Below are 20,720 nucleotides of genomic sequence, written 5' to 3'. Positions count from 1 at the left end.
ACCCTTGACCTTGCCAGGATCTTTGCGTGTCCAGCATTTTAAAACTACAACTTTTTTAGACTGAAGCGAGGATCAGTCAGGACAAAAGATTAAACTCCGAAAAATAGTTCATCTTTTTGAAAGGAACAAAATATTCGTAAATGGAAGCCAGTAGATAGCAGGGGCTGAGGAATGAATACCCGCAACAGAAATTGAATGTGTGATGTTTGTTGGGACAAATTCTGCACTATTCTTAGTAGCTTAGAACGAAGGCTAGCTGATATCTCTATGAAACTTCCTAATTTAAAAAATGACCCCGAGAATTAGTTTGCCAACCATAGGGCCTAAGTTGATCCTTCTGTTCAGCGTTTCGATAAGAAAACTCAGCGTCAATGCATCCCATTGAAAGACTGGTAAACAATCACATACAACTCTGTTTGGATGAAGAAAGGACGCTCACTTCTGACCACGAATTGATTTTCGGCTTGTTTATACAGGTGGCACAAAGCGATCAAAAATCATAAATTATTCCAGTACATCGTGCTTTTCTTGCTTCAAAAAATAAATCGTGGTCAGGTTTTTCAAATAGAAACGTAATTTTTGCCTTGCTGCAGATAATTCCATAGTAATTTTTATTATTGATTATGATAATCCTTTCATCACTAATTTTTGTTGATAAAATAGATTTATATTAATTGCTGCGCTATCTTGATTAGTACCATATTCAGGTTTAAGGAATTCCTTTTCCAAAACGAAAACCGTTGTTGATAAATTCTCATGTCTCCAGTACATTTGTTGGTTTTTAGGTGGCATATAGATTACACCGCCGGCCACTTGACGCGTTGCGCCTAAAAATGATAAAATTGGAATCCCGCGGATTACCTGCGTGATTTCTGCAATTTTTTTGAGACACTTGCAGGAAATGAGAGTGAACGCACCGATCCAAACCATTTTAATCAGCAAAAAATTACTAGTAAAGTAGCCTTTCAACAGTTTCTGTTATATGAAAGACATTTTTCAAAGTGCAAAACGCATTGATGAAGCAATAGGCTTTTATATTGTATGCTTTGAAGGGGTTACTTGGAAGGGTTATAGTAATGATTAAGCGAAACTGGCTAGGACTTGGTGCCCATGAGCAGGACTAGAAAATAGGTGAAATGTTGATGGAAGTCATCTTGGTCATCCCAGCCTTGTTTCCTACTTAAGTCCTCTCGAGATTTTGAACAGATATTGTTCAGCTTCTGAAGTCGTACGCTTCGATCTTTCGTTCGATTTAGTCTTCTATGTATCCACATGCTGGAATTAAATCGCAGAATGCAGGAATGCCTAATGGCATATGTTGTTTTTTGGCTAAGAGGCAATGAGAATATGCCTAGGTATTGTCTTTTTGCCTTCTATGCCTGGAAAGACGGCGCCGAGTAAATTCATAGCAGGACAAACCCGCACGTTTCACGACTCCGCATCACTCTGTATGCTATAGCAAGTGGCTGTATTGAGTTCAAGTACGGCTAGCTCGTGCCTTGTTTGAAAACCTAGTTCAAAATTAATGCCTGTAAACAGTTTTCAGCTCGTTATTTTTGAAAATTATCATAGAGACTTGTGATAGTTTTATACTTTCGGTCATAAGGCAGCAATTAGCTGTACGTAATTTGACAGAGGGGTTTCCTTGGCTGATAACTTTCTTGTTAGTCTGCTGATCTTTGCTGATAACCGGAAATCACCAAACACATCTGCTGCAAACGAGGTAAAGTCGTATTTTTATGTTTTCTCTTTTTCTCGAGCTTTTTGCCTTTATCGTCCTAACTGGATGACTGAGAACATTATTTCAAATTTCTGTTGTTTTTTAAGTAACAGCAGTTTCAGATATAGCCTGCATCACAGACCATAACTGAGTTATGGTCTGTTATGCAGGCTATTTCACATATTGCTGCCCTTCATGCATTCTGATGTTTTTAATTATTCTCAATGTACTTTCTGTATGCTTTTTTAAATATATCATACTTTTGGGATACACCATCGATGTTATTGATATGTTTCGTCCTTCGCAACTTGAAATTTTCAGAGTTAGATTTTAGAAGCAAAGCCCATTTCAATCTGATCGAAAACGTAGTGTTACGGAGATGCTTTAAAAGCTAGTTCTTAAAATTTTTAAATATTTCCTTAAGTACTGCCGAATAAGACATTGATTATGAGATGGTTAAATCCCGTCGTCTGTTAGGGTGGAACCCATGTTGGTGCATGTTGTACTTTTTGGTCACTCCCCGTCACATGACGATGCGTCTGAAGAACGTTTAGTCCAGTGGTGGCGCCAGGGGAGGGCTAGGGGGGGCTACGGCCCCTCCGTCGGAAGCATCTAGCCTCCCCATCGGAGGAAATTTTAGGTTATTGTCGGAGCAAATTTGACAAAATAACGTACGAAAACTGCTTATTTTAGTCATTTTAGCCCCCCTGTCGAAAGCTCCAGCCCCTCTGTCGGAAGATTTCTGGCACCGCCTCTGGTTTAGTCTTAATCAGTAGCGTAGAGCCGAAAAATGCAAAAAAATGTTGAAGGGGGCCATAACGCTTTCTCTATATTGTATACATAATGAACGTTTCAATTTTTTTCGTTTGCATGCCTCCTAAATATCAATTTCTCCACCTTATCATTTTTTCAAGAGTGAAATCATCTTCCAGTGTCTACTTGAGTAGAATAATCTTAAAAATAAAGAATTTAAGGTACTAAAATGTTGCCAGCAGTTATTGAGTTTTCAGTTATCTAGAGGGCTATTGAGGTCACACATGAATGCAAATGTCAAAAAGTAGTATCGGTTCAATCAAAGATTTAATCCTGGAAGAAACTAGCCATGATCACTAGAACAAATCCGAAAAAAGAGGAGGTGGTGCAGCCCCCCTTCGGAAAGTAGAAGGGAAGCTGAGCCCCCCTGAGCCCTCCTCTTCTACAGGCCTGGTCTTAATGAAATTTCTTACATCTACCCCGGGTGCGTCGTCTGATAAATGATTAATCTTCCTTTGTGTTATTAGGAAGGATTGGCGTATGGTAATACCAGCTTTCTTCTTATATCCGTTACTCTTTGAAACCGTTTCATTTTTAACACCAGATAGGCTATAATGCTTTGCTGACCATTATCCGTATTTTATTGGTTCGATAAAGCCTAACGCGCAATTACGCAGCCTAACGCAGATTTTCAAATTTTTGAATGCGATTAATATTTTAATGTTTGGATTAAAAACAAACGCTCAATTGGCAATCAGTCCTACTGCTTTCCAAGTTTCCACTTCCCATGGCAGGTGACTGTTTGTTGGAAAATTCTGTTTACACTCTTATTTTTATAAGAAAAATTTTATAAGAACACGACCCTCAAAATTGGTCAAAAGTTACGAACAAATTAAGAACAAGCTGAGGCTGAGCTACTGTAAAATGCAATTCTAAACAACGTTTTATTCCAGAAACAAGGATTTTTAGCCATGTGTGTGTGCTTTTTCGGTGAAGATTCCAACTTTCCGGCAAATGAAGGTTGCCTCACTCACAAATGAGGCCTAAACACCTCCTTAAAGCGAAAAAGCTAGCAATTGCACTGCTCACACCATCTTAATTCAAGAACAAATGAAGAACAATCCAGCGTCAGATTTTCGGAAAAATTAAGAACAGTCAGCCTGAATTTAAATTTACTGGTTCTTATAAATAGAAAAGAGCTTATCTTCTTTCAGATTATTGCTTAATGTTTAGTGCTCAATAGTGTTCAAGGGCATTTTCAATTGTTCGACGATTTCCAGTGAAAGTGCTGAAGTATTTGAGGGCGTGTCGATCGATTTTTACCGAAATAACCCCCTCAGCCTGCCCCCAAAGAGCTTTTCTGCAACATCGTTTGTCATTGGTCTTTGATTTGCTCTCAAACCCCCTGCTTTCCAATTTGTGTCGGAGCCGCTCCCCCTACAACTTGCATAGGTAGTTCTCGTAAGAGCTTCTCGTATTCAATGTGATATTAAGGCTCAAAATCAATGAAATTTAAGCTTCAAAGATTCAAGCTTCATCAGAATTAAATTTTTTGTTTATTTGAGTTTTTTTGGAAGGCAAATTAAATGCGAGTTTCACGCTTTATATTTTGAAATTAACATTATAATGCGACTCAGTTACACTTGGTGTCGCTTAAGAATGATATAAAAATAATCTTTGGCCCAGAGTCTTAAAACTTTAAGAATATTGAGGCTCAGCAAAAATTAAGTCTTCCTATAAGAATATGTTTTGTGATTAAGTTGCTCTTGACAAGTTTAAACCATGGAATGAAATGGTGGCGTTTTTTTATTTTAGGGTACTTGAACATAGTTTCCCGAAAGTTCTGCCGCCTGGGGAACATTTAGTTTTTCACATGATTGCTTTGAAATACATCGGGCCTTGAAGTTGATCTGCACGTGAACAGTTCTCATATACACGTGATATGCAGATCTGTGAAATTCATGGCAAGCCTCCAAGTATTATTTATCCACTTTGTTTGGCGGGAAGCTGTTGATTGCCAATCCACAAAGCTATTTCAATTTTTAGAATCTGTATTGTTTATTAACGCTTAGACATGTGCAGGATTTGATATTTATCTTTTGCTCTCTGATTTCAGTGATGGGAGCATCAATGGCAGTTGCTGTTGCTGAAGAAATTTCTGAGGACCCTCAGATTCCCATACAGTTTGATGCTTCATGTGTCAAGGTAAGCGTATTTTATTCAAGTTGTTTGTGTGCTGCCTCGTCCAGGTTAGGCGGTAACACAAGGTTTCGTAAACACGTTGTTAAAACCATACTGCAAATTTATATAGAGAACCTTTCTTTTTAATGCACTAGGAGATGCGTTGAGTTCCCCAACGGATCTTAGGTTCCTAGGCCTGGGCCAAAGTTTTCGTTTAACGTTAATAAAGTTCCTGTTTCATATTTTAAATTCTTAACATCATAGCATCATTAACAGTACAAAACTTCGCCACATGGAATATCACAAAAAATTACTGGAGTACTAGAACATTATAGATAGGAATGGGGTAGATAAAAGTGTTAAGAGGAACTCTCTCAACAAAAAAAGAAGTGAAGGGAGAGCGTTTACATTTACATCGCATTTAGTAATTGAATTCCCAGAACTGGAACAGTGATTGAACATCTTGAATAAAATGTTCCAAATTCTTGTATCAGGGGTTTTGGATACAGTTCGACCTACTCTTTTGTTAACTGAAGTAAACCCGAAGTAAATGTTGCAGAAGTCCCAGATTCAGAAAAATTGAAAATACTGTGCAAGTTTTTATTATGGAGATCTTAATCTAGATGTCATAGTAAAAACTGAATACTAAAATTAGATAACGAGTTTAGCGATTAGCCCTTTAGCTTTATTTTAATTTGCATCAACAAGTTAACAGTGAGATAGCAGTACCTTCGACGTTGGCTGTTTGTGAACCACGTTTCTCCTTTGCTGTTGATATGAAGAAGTTCGATTAACCGATGTTTTGTTTTTAGCAATTGGTTTTTCTGTATGAAAAAATGTATGCCTTTATAAAGAACATTATGATTAAAGATATCATCATAACCTTTTACTTTTTCCTGGGTTAGCAATCCACTTTATGCAATTTCAGAGATCATAAATTAAATACCATGTTCCAATACTGTATTGTTAGATACCTCTCATATGCTCACTTACACATATTTAGTACACTATATGGCCTGTATGCCCAATCCGAGATAATCCTTGTAACTTTAATGACAAACTTGAAATGCAGATGATACAACTCGTACCCATCTCTTGTATTCGGCTCATTTCTCTTACATTAAACATTTTATGTCTATGCTATTAAAAAGCTCTGAAATTTTTCGATGATTCCTTAGAAAATTTAAGACTTTTAAAAATGCACTTGTAACTATGAACCATGTATTAGGTTTCATAAGTCCAATAGGCTTCAAAAGTACAGTGCAGTATTGCTGTGGTGCATCCCAACCATGTCGACCAGAGAGGCTGCAAATTTGTTTTTAGAAGGAAGAAAATATTGCCTTTTAAACCTGCAAAGAAACGAAATGGCGATTTTTCAACCAGGTATCTATTTGTAAAATTTTCGTCGCCGTAGGCCAATAAAAATTTATTTTTCGACAAAAAAAATGTTTGCATAAGCTAATCCCGTAATAAAAAGTGTTGGAAAAAATTATCAATACTAGAATCTTCAATAAAACTTCGTAAGCGAGGAATTTTCAACTTTGCTTGTTTGTATGTCTGTAATGAATGTGGTTTGTTTGTGTTTTAGTGTTTTCCATACATGTTTGTTTGTCTCATTTTCATGTGCAATTTTCATTGTCCTGTTCAATGTAAAGGTTTGTCATAATTGAGGTAAGTTTTATGATGTTTTTAATAAAAAGTAGAAAATCTCAATGAATAGATTTACTAGGGCTCAGACCGTACATAGAATTTGCAAACTTTGAGGGGATGGACGAGAAAATTTTGTACACAAAAGGCCTTAGAATAGCGGTTGCCATATCGATTGCCTCTGGTGCTTTTCATATGAGATTTAAGTCCAGAGGACATTATAAAGACTTATTAGCTATTAAAAAAACTTTGCTAAAGTAATATGTCTCCTAAAAATGGTAATTTTATCGTTCCATTTTTTCGACTTTTATTCAATTTTTAGAGTTGTGACAAGAGTTTTGAACTAAATGAGGTCAGAAATTACCGTTTGTTGGGAGAAAGATGCTTTCAGAAAAGTTTCGTATAGCGGATTATGCTGAAATTTTTGAGCAGTTGCTTGATCAAATTAACTTTACAGTTTTTGTAGGAATTTATAAGATTTAACTCATTAACTGTCTGCAATGTCTGCAAAACTCGAATGAAGTTGGTCATGCAGCTAATTAAGAAGGGGACCTTAGCGTTAATTAGGAAGTTTGAACAAATGTCAACTCGAAATTAATATACTTTGTTGTTCCTGGTTGGTCATACTCAATTTTCTTTTGGTAATATTGCAAATGATTTGCCATAACTAACGGCTATGAGATGCAGTCGATTATATATTTCAGCATCTTAACTTACTATAGCGCAGGGCCAGCGAAACCGGGGTCGGGGGTCCGAGAGCCATGGTCCAAACTTTCTGCAGAGCAAAATAAAACGTTTTAGGAAAGGGGAAAGAAATGGAGCCTACCATTCTGCAAGTAACTTTGCCTAGTATTCTCTTAAAAATGCCCTTACTTCCAGCTTGGTTACAATGTTCTAATCATAGAAGACATATAAAATGGCTTAGGAAATAGATAAAAAAAGATCCAGAATTACTTGGTGCCAGCATAAAGTGATGAAGTTTTGTTTTTTTTCCTGAACTTGGCTCGCAAGATTTATTTGTTAAAAGAAAATTTTCCAAAAATTATTGTAAACGTATGTCAACATTACAATAGACGGAACTATGGGACAAATTGATAAAAGAAAGCTTGAAAATATTGCCTCAGATTTTCCTCCAGCCTAATTCCATTTAAGATACAGTTTCTTGCCATCCTAGGATCCATATATTCCTAAAATTTTACTTGCCGGCCTTTCTTTGACCTTACCTAAATTTAATATTTAGGCCCCTTCACTTTCAAAATACATTTCGCAGGCCCTGTAGCGTTTTTGTAGCCGAAGTAAATCTCCCGCTTGGTATGAGCTTAGCCAGTAGCCATCTTATTTTTCCAAATGCCGTGCTCGTCACATGGCGTTTCTAAACACACTACAATAATACATACCCCACTTCATTACACGGAAATTATTTTTCGCTTGTTAATAATTCGTTTTACTGATGGTAGGTCTGGATGTTTTCCAGTAATATTTGAGTCAGAAGTACTTTTAATTAGAGAAACTTCAAGGTTTTACAGATTTAGCATACTTAAACATATTTGCCACGCAAGCCTTTTAAAATTCTTATAGGTTATAGGAAAATTTATGATTTGAAATTATTGTTATGAGGAGCTCAAAGAAGATGTAATCTATTTTTACGAATTAACCTGAAATAGGTTTTTCGCAAAAACATGCTTATTGGTTCCCCCAAAACGCGAAAACTAAAATTTGTTTCTACAAGGCTGCAAACTTAATTTCCTTATACTTTGACGCCAGTATTTGCTCTACCTTTGTTATCATTAAGTGTGTATGACATTCCATTTCATTTTTAATACATTTTTAAGGAGTTAAAGTTGATCAAAAAAGTGAAGTTGGTCACATTTTTCAGAATACCCCTCCCCCCCAAACTAAATTGTCCAGCCACATCACTGGTAATTGAATAATATATTGTCGATAAAAAAATACAAATGAAATTTGATTTAGGGAAAACGAGTAGAAGGGAGTTTTTGGACAAGGGGCTCCAGACTTGGTAAATGAAAAACCCCTAAAATTACTTACTTTGTTTATTATACTGACTGAAATAATTTCTCTCAATCAGGTTTCAAAAATGCCAAAGAAAATAGATTCCAAATTTGAACATTTCATGGGCAAGTGTTTCATACTTCAAAAAGAGAAAAAGTCTTTGGAACTGCAGATTCGCGTCGAGTTGGATAACTGGCGAAGCCGGGCGAAAGCTGGCGCCCCAACCGCCGAATGTCGCCACCGACTGAGTGTGTACCTTAAAAGATTCAAAACTGCCCAAGAAACACAAGATATTTTAATTGAAAAAGAGAAGACGCGTCTTGGAAACTACGAAAATGAATGCGACGAGGATAAAGTGAATGAACTGAAAAACAAACTTAAATTCTTTTCTGTATTGAATAAGCAACATGAAAAACTACTGGAGATGGTGCGACAAGATGTGCAAGATTGCAGAGCAATTTGTCGCAAATTTACTGAAAATGACGATTCACAAATCAGGTGAGTTTTAAATGATTCTGTGCAGTGTAATTCAGCTCTGAAGTTATATAGCCTGAATACATAACAAAGAAAGTTTGCACTTTAGTCTGTGAATTGGCAAATTTGTGTGATTGAGGTGCATATCTGATAAGGATTATGACGATGGCTGAATTAGTACGAAATGGAATTTCAGTCAATGGAGGATAATCTTTTTTAAAAACTTTGACAAGAATTAAGCTGTGAATAGAATTATTTGTTAATGATAATAATGGAAGTTATGACCATGAAATGAATGCCAGTCTTTTATTAATATGTTTATAAAACAATTAAATATTAAATAAATGCTTTATACGTTTTTGTTAGTTGAAAATAATTGTTACATCTAAGTTGTGTACAAAACTTCCTCCCGAAGTTAAAAGATAACAATGGAGTTATTCAAAAATTTGTTTTGAAATTAAGTCTTTGGAAGTGGTTTTGAATGAAGGCAGCTTTTAAGGTTAAAGCATAATTGATCAAATTTTGTCATTAAAATTCTTCTCACTATAACTGAAATTTACTGTGACATAATCAATTGTATTAAGCAAAAAATGTTTATACACATCTAAATTGGCTCACAATAGCTTGATCAAATCCTAACTTTCAAAGAATCTGAAAGTTCTTTTTATTATACCATTAATTATTATAGTTTTGTTGTAGACAATATTTTAGAAATAAAAACCCTTGACATCAATATTGAAGAGAGATTAGTATTAATGCTAAAACTCAAATGGTCTTGTTGCCCATTGTTTATCAAGTGCATGTTCATTTAAATTTTAATGTTGTAGTTGACTGGGCAGACATTTGTATGACCCAAAAGGGTTGTTAAATTTAAATGTAATGATGATGATGATGATGATGGAAAGTATTGACTGAAAAGTCATCTATTCATAAAATTTCATAGCAAGAGTGGATCACAAACAATAAAAACCTCTAATTATTCCATATAGATACTGTTTTGGTGATTTCTCAGCACACATTGGCATGCAATAGAGTTCTAGAGTGTTTTGTTATAAAACATATTTTCAATTCTTATATTTGACCACATAGCCAGAAGAGCACCATAAAATACAACTAAAACTGTAGAATATTTCAAATATGTAATGAATAGGGTGAAAGCAGATTGCCTGGCTTTTGGTTTGGTGCATAAAGTTTAGAACAGGGACCAAATTACAGTGATTAGATCCATTAATTTGTCAACCCTGTCCACTTGACTTAGACAATTGTTAATGCAATTAACATCTAACAGACATCAAAATTGATTGCTTTAAATAAGGAATAGCAAGGCACTTCTTGAAAAGACATTCATGACTGAAATTTCCAAAGCCAACTATCATTAATTTTTGCCCTTTTCAGGTATCGTATTTCTCCAAGAAATTAGAATGAATGCTTTGAATGCAATAGCAGTAGCAAAGGATTTGGGTATTCGTCATCAAAGCTTGTCTTCACATGATTTGACACTACACTAGATGATTTAGGTATCTCAATGAGAATACAGCAAACACCTGATGAAATTCAATGTTTTAAAATGATTAAGTTACTTTTGATTAAGCTGAATCATTCAGAAGATAGAAATTGTAGAACATTGTCATTAATGTAATTTTCACTCATTGAAAAAATCTGTTTTTACAAGCTTTTTTCTTGCTTACTGCCTACAGACAAAAGGGAATTCTTTAATCTCAACATGATGAACTTTCCATGACAAATGAAAACAAATAGCATAATTCATAGCTTTTAAAAGAGGGCAGGCTTCTTTGGTTGTGGCTGTCTGTGTTGAAGAAGTTCATTTTCTATATCATAATAGGAATAGTCATTATAGTTGAAAAAATCTTCATTTCTGTATTTGCTGACAAACTTATTGTATTCTTCTTGATTCTGTGGTATCTCTTGAACTGGTTTATTTTCTTCAGCTTTTTTCCCTTTTCCTAAACAAAAAAAGGTTTTGATTGGAGAAAAATGCTTTGTGACAAGAAACACTTTTAAAAATTAGGTATACCCTACACCTGCATTATAAATTTTAGCATTATAACAGTATGAAATGGTGCATAAATGGTGCTTCTTTTGAGTAGAAAATGAGACATTTCTTAAAAGTAAATTACTGTAGTACCTTTGTTTTGTGAGCTTTTTGCACATAATTGCTTAGCAGAAATGAATGTTCTTGTTGCTTGTAAGTTTTCAGCTGAAATCTGTAAAGAGAGAACATAAAAAAGTCATAAAATACTGTGAAAATGTGAAAAAGTGAAACATGAAAAAATGAAAATAGCTAACAAGTTTAATTAGTTATAACAAGCCCTGTCACAACAAGCATAACAAGCCCTGTCAGACACTGGTGGTTTTCTGTCAACAGAGTAACACCTCAGGTGTAGTAGTTAGTAAATTTACCATTAATGTAATTACTAATTAGGTATAATATTCCTTATATTGAGCTACAATACATTTTAACCAATTTTGTATTTGTCAAGTATCTTTGGACTTATGATGGCTCCTAGATTATGAGGTAACAAGTACACCTCATCTTTCTCCTGCTTCTTTGTTTTTATGTACAAGAAGGGAACATAGCTATAAAAATGATAAAATCTCCTATCCTTAATGCTTTGTACTTTTTAAATGTTTGAACAGATCACTGTAGAAGGCAATAAAACCAAATTAATAAAGTAAAAATGATTTTTCTGTTCAGTGTTGAACCCAACAATCTTATCATAACATTGCGCAATGTTTAGATATATACCATAAAGTGAATAATGAGATTAATTTTGAAACAAGGTTATTATAGGGATCCTTGGTGTAGTGCTTTCAAAATGAATGCAACATGCAATATTTTTGGTTAATTCTTTTCTACTCTCATGAGACCAATCCATACTGGGACTCCTCTGAGTATATATATGGCAATTATCAATCAAGATTCAGGTGTTCTCCTTGCCTTATTTTTTGGGAAATATCGGGTGTGCATATTTGATGGACCCTGCATCAGACCTAAGCCTTGTCTTGAGGACTAATTTAATTTTTTTTGTCTGCTGAGATCTAGAACCTGCAAGGACAGAAGGTTCTTTACTTTTCAAAACTAGGCATTTAATGTTTTTTGCTCAAATTTAGGTTGTGCAGGTGCCATACGACTGTTTCTATACAGGGCTAACTGTTTCGTTTCCAACTTGCATTACAGCGACACCCCGAAACCCAATAACAACAAAGTAAGTGTGAGTAAAGTTTTGTTTACATTTTTCCATCATTGTTCTTCATCGTTCTAAAAGAAATTAGCACAAACCTTCCTCAAAAATTTCGATGCAGCATTGACCATCGCCATGACGAGTTTGGCTGCCCAGACTACAGGAATTGACAAAACCAGTGACACCAACAGAAGACCAGGGAAACCATTCTTGCTTTACCTCGTTTCAGAAATCATTCGTTATTCAAGTCTCCCACGCAGTGGCACCCAAAACAGGGGAGTTTTGAGAGGGCTCATGAAAATAGGCCCCTTTAGAATCCTATTATAGGCCCCTTTAGAACACCCGTGTGTCACAAGCCCGATTAAAATCATTCCTCGAAGTCCCTGCGGAAAAATTGAGTGACTCAGGCATTTGTCTATTTTCCTTGTTCCCGGTCTTCAGTCTTTCAGCCAGTCTGAAGTTCCCCTCTCCGGCACTATTAACCGATGTACCTTCTCAACTTAACCTATTTGAACTCTTTACTTTGAGCCAGAGTGCTGCCAATATGATTGCAAGCTTCCCCTTCCCCTGTCAGCCTGAAAAAAATCTTGCTGTCCCTCCCCTACCATATATACTAATAATCCTCTAAAAATATTTCTAATTTGTTTACACTTCACTGTACGCGTTCGAAATCTAACGTTTTAAATCACGAAGGTTTTGAACAGTCTTCTCACCATGTGATTTCATTATTCTTTCTTTTCCCAAGCCCAAGGGTCTGTCATTAGAGTTTTAGCATGACTCCTCGCCCTTCCAAATTCTCCCAACAAACAATAATCAATGTCTTTTTTTAAAAACGTTGAATAGTCTGCTCTGCTTTTTTAGCCATCCTAATTTCTTTCAAAAATTTCTTGCGCGTCCAACTTAACGGTTGTGGGTCACTAATCCTCTTTCTTAGCATCCCCAGGTTCACTTTTGTGACGCCGTCTCTGCGTTAACAGTAAGCCCCAAATAATAGGTTTTTTGGCTCTTAAAAATGGTTTTTCGATTGAACACAACTGACTATGGGTCACATCAATCAAAAAAAATTCCCCGCACCTCTGCGCTCTCAGTAAACGAACTATTATCGACCCAAGGTTTATTTTAACGTGCAGTGATAAATCGTAATGGTGCAGTGATCAACTCAATTCTTGTGCAGTGATAAAACTAAATTAAAGAGATTTGCTATTGAAAAAGTAAAATTGCAGCAACTACCAGTAGACATTTAAAAAAGAGCATTGCAGTATTAAAAACATAAACATAACAGTAACAATGATCATAATCTATGAAATCTCTCAAAAATTTATTCAGTATCTAGAAGCTATCTAGTTTGTTTCGTCTTTCATATTCTCCTTGAGATCTTTAATCTCGAAAACATGTTTAAACTTGGACTACTTTTCCTCGTCGAAATCTCTCGTAAGGCTTTGATAATAGCTGGTGTAGTTCGAAAATTTCACTTACAGTTAGTTTGATAGGTGTGATCATGAAAATTTTTAAGAAGGCAACAAACAAATCTTCAAAAATTTTGAATATGTGCAATGACAGAAATTTCTTTAAATGAGCCCTAACCGACACGTTCCATATTCATTCTGTAATCTGCTTTGCATCTGTGATCTGTTTTGCGTACTTTGTGCCTGGAACATTAAAATGTATGTTCAAATAAGCCGTATGTCACAATGCTTCGCCAAACTATTTATGAATGTGTTCACGTTTTCCAAGCACTTGTTGACAATATAGTCACGTGGACCATCACGTAGACGATCACGTATGCTACGGATTACCAAGAGGAGAGAAGAGATACATTTGCAAACTTCGAACAAAGAAAGACTGCCCAGAAAACCAATATCCTTTTTTTCTAACCAAGTTTAAGTTGTTTTGTGGTTAAATGGTCTCGAATTACATAAGTCTGTTACGGCTCAGAAAATTACCAGGGTAACAATGGAGGTTTCCGTCACCAAAGCACACGTTGTTACCTAGATTTTAAAGTGCTGCAGTAAACCTGGTTTCCGAACGATGGCAATGACCAGTAGATCACTTCAATTTGCAAAAAAGGTGAGAGAATATGTTTTTATGTTTGTATATTGAAAATCCTGCGATTACTTTTTTTTATCTAAAACGAAGGGCTTGTTATTATTTTAACTGTTATTCTATTGTGTAAAGGAAAATTTGTTGAATTTCCACAAATCATTCAGTATCGTTTATATGTTAGATAAAAGCTGAAAAATAGTTTACGCCTGCATAACTGGTTCACAAACTGAGGCAGCTAGTGAGCCCGTCTCATAGCACGCCACTGCCAATTGTATCGACAGCTAAAAATACATAACTGACTAGCCTGTATGTTTCAAGGATTATAAACATCAATTTTCCATTTAAGATGGAGCTAAAATGTAAAAAGCAACTTGAATATCATGCAATCCAAACATATGTTTAAACTTACAATCGCTAATTTTAGTTGAAGAAGACTCGTTTCTTTTAGGCAGTTGGTTCAAAGAATCTCAGCCATATTCTTGTTAGAAACGTTTCAGGACGAACTCAGCTGGCCTTTGCTAAAAAGAGGTCAAAAAAGCACCCAAAAGGTAATTTATCCACAGAGACTTTGTCGCATGAATGTAAAGAACTTAGAATGTCATTTGCAGCTCTGCTGGTATACAGCGACACCGCTGAAGAGTTCCAAAACCTGTTACGGTCAAAGAAACTAAGCTGGTATTCAGCTATCCTTCTCAGTTAGCAATTTTTTTGATATTTTTTGTTATTGGAAGGTATTTGGGGCTATTGTTTCGTTTTTCTACTTAAATGTTTATCTGAAAAACAGAACTTTATTGAAAGGTCTTTCCACTGCAAAAGTACAAATGATTTACGATGTCTAGAGGGAAAGGGAGAGGGTATGCACTAGACCCCACAATCTGCCAATCAGTTGACACAGTTTAGAGCAGTCTACACAAGATTCCTAAAAATGCATGTGTTTTGTGCATGAACTAAAATTTCCTTATGTAATTTTCCAACAAGTTACCAGCATGAAAATTTGAATTACTCTCCCTTATAATTTAAGATGCTACACTCAATGGAGAGACCCTCGCTAACTTGAGAAAGAATGAAAAGGTTGGCAAGACATTAGCAGAAACAACAGGAGCTACTGCAGCGGCTGAAACGATCAATGCCAAAACACCAGCAACAGAAATTCCAGTAGCTACACTGCAACAGGAAATAAATCCATCAAAGCACAAGGAAACCTCACAGTCGGCTGAAACTACATTAGAAGTAGGAGATGAAGCTGTTAAGACAGAAGGAGTGCTTGCAAGTAGAACTAAAGTAGTTATTGATCCTGGGTCATCTGAGGCCACTGCAGGGACAGTAAAAGCTGCAAAACCTCAGAACCTGGCTCTTCCTGCACAGGAAGAAGTTATTACGTCACCTAAATCAGAAGTAGCGGAGGTTGTTAGGACAACTGAGGCAGCTAGTGAGCGGATAACATCTGAAGCTGTAGAAGAGGTAGTAGTAGCAGCAAAGCCTGAAGAACCAGCTATTTCTACAAAGGAAGAAGCTGTCGCCTCACCTCAATCGGAAGTAGTGCAAGAGGTAGCAGAAGCAGTTAAGTCGGAAGAAGAGGTGATCGGTGCAACTGAGGCAGCTAGTGGGCCAATACCATCTGAAGCCGCAGAAGAGGTAGTAGTAGCAGCAAAGCCTAAAGAACCAGTTCTTTATACAAAGGAAGAAACCATCGCGTCACCTGAACCTGAAGTAGTGCAAGAGGTGGCAGAAACTGTTAAGTCGGAAGAAGGGGTTGCTAGTGCAACTGAGGCGGCTAGTGAGCCGATATCATCTGAAGCCGTAGAAGAGGTAGTAGTAGCAGCAAAGCCTGAAGAACCAGTTCTTTATACAAAGGAAGAAACCATCGCGTCACCTGAACCTGAAGTAGTGCAAGAGGTGGCAGAAACTGTTAAGTCGGAAGAAGGGGTTGCTAGTGCAACTGAGGCGGCTAGTGAGCCGATATCATCTGAAGCCGTAGAAGAGGTAGTAGAAGCAGCAAAGCCTGAAGAACCAGTTCTTCCTACAAAGGAAGAAACCATCGCGTCACCTGAACCTGAAGTAGTGCAAGAGGTGGCAGAAACTGTTAAGTCGGAAGAAGAGGTTATCGGTGCAACTGAGGCAGCTAGTGCGCCGATACCACCTGAAGCCATAGAAGAGGTAGTAGTAGCAGCAAAGCCTGAAGAACCAGTTCTTCTTACAAAGGAAGAAACCATCGCGTCATTTGAACCTGAAGTTATGCAAGAGGTAGCAGAAACTGTTAAGTCGGAAGAAGAGGTTATCGGTGCAACTGAGGCAGCTAGTGCGCCGATACCACCTGAAGCCATAGAAGAGGTAGTAGTAGCAGCAAAGCCTGAAGAACCAGTTCTTCCTACAAAGGAAGAAACCATCGCGTCACCTGAACCTGAAGTAGTGCAAGAGGTGGCAGAAACTGTTAAGTCGGAAGAAGAGGTTATCGGTGCAACTGAGGCAGCTAGTGCGCCGATACCATCTGAAGCCGCAGAAGAGGTAGTAGTAGCAGCAAAGCCTGAAAAACCAGTTCTTCTTACAAAGGAAGAAACCATCGCGTCATTTGAACCTGAAGTTATGCAAGAGGTAGCAGAAACTGTTAAGTCGGAAGAAGAGGTTATCGGTGCAACTGAGGCAGCTAGTGAGCCGATACCATCTGAAGCCGCAGAGGAGGAAGTAGTAGCAGCAAAGCCTGAAGAACCAGTTGCTTCTACAAAGGAAGAAACCATCGCGTCACCTGAACATGACGGTATGCAAGAGGTAGCTGAAGCTGTTAAGCAAGAGGAAGAAGTTGTAGATGCAGCAAGAGATGCATCGCCATCTGGTGTTTTAGAAGAAATAGTTAAAGCTGCAAAGCCAGTGGAAAGATTTGAAAATGTCGCCCAATCACCTGGTCCTGATGCTGCGAATAAGAGAGAAGGAACTAACAAGGAAAATGAGTCACTGTTGCGAAGAGTTGGTCGTTGGTTCAAAAGTTTTTTTTAGATGCATTTTGTCTTTGTAAAATGTTTTCTTGATGAAAAATGGAGTCTAGAGAAGAGGCTGGGACAGTTCCTGGGCAACTTCTAGAAGCCAAACGCATGACTTAACTTATGCTCTTGTCGAATAAACAGTGGAATCCCGATATAACGAACTCTGAAGGGAACCAGAAAATAGTTTGTTATATCGGGAGTTCGTTATACCGAGGGACAAGGTTGTTTGGGTCCTTTCGCAGTTCACAACTAAAATAACCTGCGGTGGCTTCTCTGTTATGGGTATGAAATCATTCGAACCATCAACCGATTCTACAAGGCCTATAAATTTGCTTATTCGTGGAAGTCTATAGCAAGGGATGATTCGATTTGTCAAGTGAGTAATTCACGCAACTAAACATATATTTGGCTTGTTAAGCTGGCTGAGCACCCCAGAATCTCTCTGAAGGTTGACCAAGTGACTAAGCCCTCATGCCCCCCCCCTTTTATGAGAGGTGCTTTTAATCAATTCTTTAAAACGGTAGAGCAAAAAAAAAAACTCTTTACATTTTCATATCTTGATTTACGTTGTATCATTTGACCTGGAAAGCGTCCGGCTACACTTGAACGGAGCAGTAAGCTTGTTTTGTTTAAAACTCCTTAGAACAGAGGCATTGCTTGTGCGAATGGCTTGTTGTAAATCTGCATATACCGAGCCTAATTGAGCCTAGAGTTGCCATAAGTTTTATATGAATTTCATGCTTGCAAATGAATTTATCGTTACTCCATCGACTGAGTCATATAAGATTAGATCAAGATAATTTTTCAGTCTTTCTTTATGTTTGGAAGATCTTTATTAAACGTCAGTTAGATTAGATCTCAAAAAGTGTGATGATTCTGTCAAAATATTTGCAAATCGTTATCTCTAGAAGAGATAACAGGAGCATAAACAGCTGAAAAAAACTTCAAAATTTCTGGATAAACATAACAAAACAGACTTTGGAAAAAAATCAATGTTTACTGCTCTGTAAACATGTGGTCTCTCAGGTCTTTCAGGGGGGCGTTTCAGTGCACGGGAATTTAGATTGCATTTAATTAGGGCTACATAGTATTTCCAGAAATGCTTGTTCAATACCTCTTGCAACCTGCTTATCCCCTTCACCCTGAAGGTGATTCAGTGTCAGATATTTCATTTGCTGAATGGAAAGCATTTACTCGATGAAAAGAACCCGGGGGATGAAAACAGAGAATAAGTCGGTATCCAGGAGTGTAGTGCTATCAAAATAGCAAGAGAATTTTGGTAAAATGTTGCAAAAAACAATAGCAAAGTAGAAAGTAGCTACTTTTCGGGCCCTTTTCAGCATAAGCAAGAGGGTTCAGTCCTAGACCCACATCTCTGATGACAGGGATGGATTTAAACTGCAAGGATTGGGGAGAGGTGCTAGAATGATGTGATTCAGGTGTCATACCCTTCAGGTGACTGAGAACTGATGGAAACGCAAATTTTTAAAATTCACTTTTTATCTTTCTATTAAGATAGAGAAGAAAAGTAGTAGATAACTAAAATAAGCTTTTGTATCATGTTGTTACTACAGATTACCAAAAAAGGTCCTTTTCGAATCGGAACAAAATTTACCGAAGGATGCAAAAATATTGGGGGGTGTCGTACCCCCAAACTCTCCGGAAAATCCGTTCTTGTCTAGCGGTACCATACGTGCACATTCCGACAATCAGTTATTGCAAGTATGTGTAGTATATTCCCCCAGAGTTGACCCAGACAATTTTGATTGGAAAGCTAACGCTGATTCCTGTTTGTTTGTCAAAAACTTCAGGCATTATTAATAACTCAATAACATCGACGATCAATGCGTAAGTCTTGTTAGAAGCTGAAAAGTCGGAGGTAGAATCATTGGCGTGGCGGATCTATTGCCCCTGGTTCCCCCGGCGTGTGAAGGTCTGGAAAAAACATGACATTTGAATTTGATCCCATGGAGCAGCAAATAAGCTGTAAATAAGCTTAGCGATCTCGACTTAGCTACATATTCAATACATTTAAGAAAAATCACGAAGATGTTTACTAAAACAGAATAATATTTTCCCGGCCAATATTGAACGATTTATTAGAGTTTTTCATAAGCGGATCCCTTTGCAATTTTGACAGATGGTTTGCCCCACGAACCCCCTTTCACGGTGCCTCTTTTGATAGGATTATTCAACCACATAAACACAATAACAATATCAGGAACGGTGATGTAGACTTTTGTATCGTGCCCCATGTTAGGTACCTAATAATATTTCAATGCGGCCTAAACAAATGAATAGAGAGGAGTGGTTTTATTTGTTATCAATGAATACTATAGGCATAAGCAGGTATTGGGAATTTCGCGACGAGTGATCTCAAGTTCGCACCGACACAGGACTCAATTAAACGGCTAATACTATAGCAAACACCCGTATTCACATTATCTGGAGCTTGGCGACTGTAATAAACCATCTTACTTAAACAGAGCACCTGGCCTAAAGTAGCCGAACAAATTGGTGAACGATTCAGGGTATCGCACAGCTTTGTTGCACTATGGAAATTGGTTATTGCGATTCTACAACAGACAGAGAAGAGCTTCATTTGCCAGAAAAAGTCCCAGGAATGGAATACGACAATGGTATGAATGTTATGAAAATTTTAGAGTTAAGAATACCCTTCTTATGTCGATGGTACACCGCAGAATTCCAACAGCTACCGTCAGTTTGTCATAAAGATTTAGAAACGGGGTTTTGTAATTATTAGAATTCTAGAAACTACTCAATGGGCAAATAAGTTTTTTGGTTTAAAACTACCTATCCTCGACTGATTTTGAGGACTGGATACGGATAGGTATCTGCTACTTGTTTCTAAAGATTTATATGAAGTGGGAAGTGACAAGTGTTCCTTGAAGAAGTCGTGGCGTGTTTCATTGTGTGAGCCTTGTATCACCGCAGAAATTCTGTCGCATGTAAATGAATTGGCAGTGTTTTTTTAGTTTAGAAAGCTATTTTTGTCATGAAACACTCGCTGTTGACAGGGGGAGCACTTATCCATTTAATAAGTTCGGTTTAAGTTTACACTAAACACATCTCTTGTTGAAAACTAACTGCAATTTCCGTTCTTCTTCTCTTTTGCTGCTTCTATAAATTGGTTGATGAAGAAAGAATACATAATCTAAACGCACATGATATTTGTTAAAGAAAGTCTGGAAGATCTATCCAAGCTATCTGCCTTTTTTATTATAAACAACAGTGTATATTGTAAATTATAAATCCCAAAGCTCCATCTGCTTTTAAATGGTGGTATTTGAGTTATGTGCCCTACCACTTAAAAAGTGGTCATCATGGGAGCTAGAATAGAATGGATGATTGGAATTTGAGAGCTTCCATTACAAAATCCAATTGGCTATAGACAAGCCATTATACTTAGGTTTTTCAACCTAATTTGGCAGGTTGCATAATGCAATATAAGACTAACCACAAGGCATTGAAATGCATTTGTATTATTTCTTTGGTATGCATCATTTATAGTATTTATGCACTGAAGCCTTGATATCATCTAAAAGCAAGGCAGTTGACAACAATATTTCAGCTTTTGAAATCTTATTTGTTTAGCAGGTGATATCCTAGGTGTGATTCCAAGTATATTTGCATTGCAAAACAACACTTTGAGATAAAAAAGTCTGTGAAATAGAGTTTTCATTGTTCTTA

The 20,720-nt window shown here is 36.9% G+C and overlaps 4 protein-coding genes across 5 annotated transcripts in view; 3 read left to right on the top strand and 1 right to left on the bottom strand.

The window, feature by feature from the left end:
* Positions 1–98: 98 nt before the first annotated feature.
* On the top strand, positions 99–10,456 carry LOC135693523 (uncharacterized). Of its 2 annotated transcripts, none has more exons than XM_065212044.2 (4): positions 99–1,723; positions 4,590–4,678; positions 8,388–8,809; positions 10,181–10,456. In XM_065212044.2, the coding sequence occupies exons 2-4, from the start codon at positions 4,592–4,594 to the stop codon at positions 10,203–10,205; spliced, it is 534 nt and encodes a 177-aa protein (XP_065068116.1). In that variant the 5' UTR covers positions 99–1,723; positions 4,590–4,591; the 3' UTR covers positions 10,206–10,456. The 2 variants fall into 2 exon arrangements, with proteins under 2 accessions (XP_065068116.1, XP_065068115.1); XM_065212043.2 differs by lacking the exon at positions 99–1,723 and adding an exon at positions 4,024–4,437.
* Positions 10,416–12,239, bottom strand: LOC135693524 (uncharacterized). The gene is made up of 3 exons (XM_065212045.2): positions 12,087–12,239; positions 10,932–11,010; positions 10,416–10,749 (listed from the first exon to the last, which is right to left on the bottom strand). Exons 1-3 carry the CDS (start codon positions 12,123–12,125, stop codon positions 10,559–10,561), a joined length of 309 nt encoding a protein of 102 aa, XP_065068117.2. The 5' UTR covers positions 12,126–12,239; the 3' UTR covers positions 10,416–10,558.
* An 871-nt stretch (positions 12,240–13,110) lies between these two features.
* Positions 13,111–19,162, top strand: LOC148958971 (uncharacterized). Its single transcript, XM_089111369.1, has 3 exons — positions 13,111–14,055; positions 14,480–14,579; positions 15,053–19,162. Exons 1-3 carry the CDS (start codon positions 14,017–14,019, stop codon positions 17,020–17,022), a joined length of 2,109 nt encoding a protein of 702 aa, XP_088967495.1. The 5' UTR covers positions 13,111–14,016; the 3' UTR covers positions 17,023–19,162.
* Positions 19,163–19,312: 150 nt separating this feature from the next.
* The window catches only part of LOC135693520 (retinoic acid receptor RXR), a 40,800-nt gene continuing 39,392 nt past the window's right edge, over positions 19,313–20,720 (top strand). The window contains exon 1 of the mRNA XM_065212037.2: positions 19,313–19,648. Within this exon, the coding sequence (XP_065068109.1) occupies positions 19,564–19,648 (85 nt within the window). The 5' untranslated portion in view covers positions 19,313–19,563. The remainder of the gene's footprint in view (positions 19,649–20,720) is intronic.

Source organism: Rhopilema esculentum, chromosome 11 (assembly GCF_057945365.1).
Source record: "Rhopilema esculentum isolate cy_ngs chromosome 11, ASM5794536v1, whole genome shotgun sequence".
Taxonomy (NCBI): domain Eukaryota; kingdom Metazoa; phylum Cnidaria; class Scyphozoa; order Rhizostomeae; family Rhizostomatidae; genus Rhopilema; species Rhopilema esculentum.
This window is presented reverse-complemented; position numbering and strand designations above follow the sequence as displayed.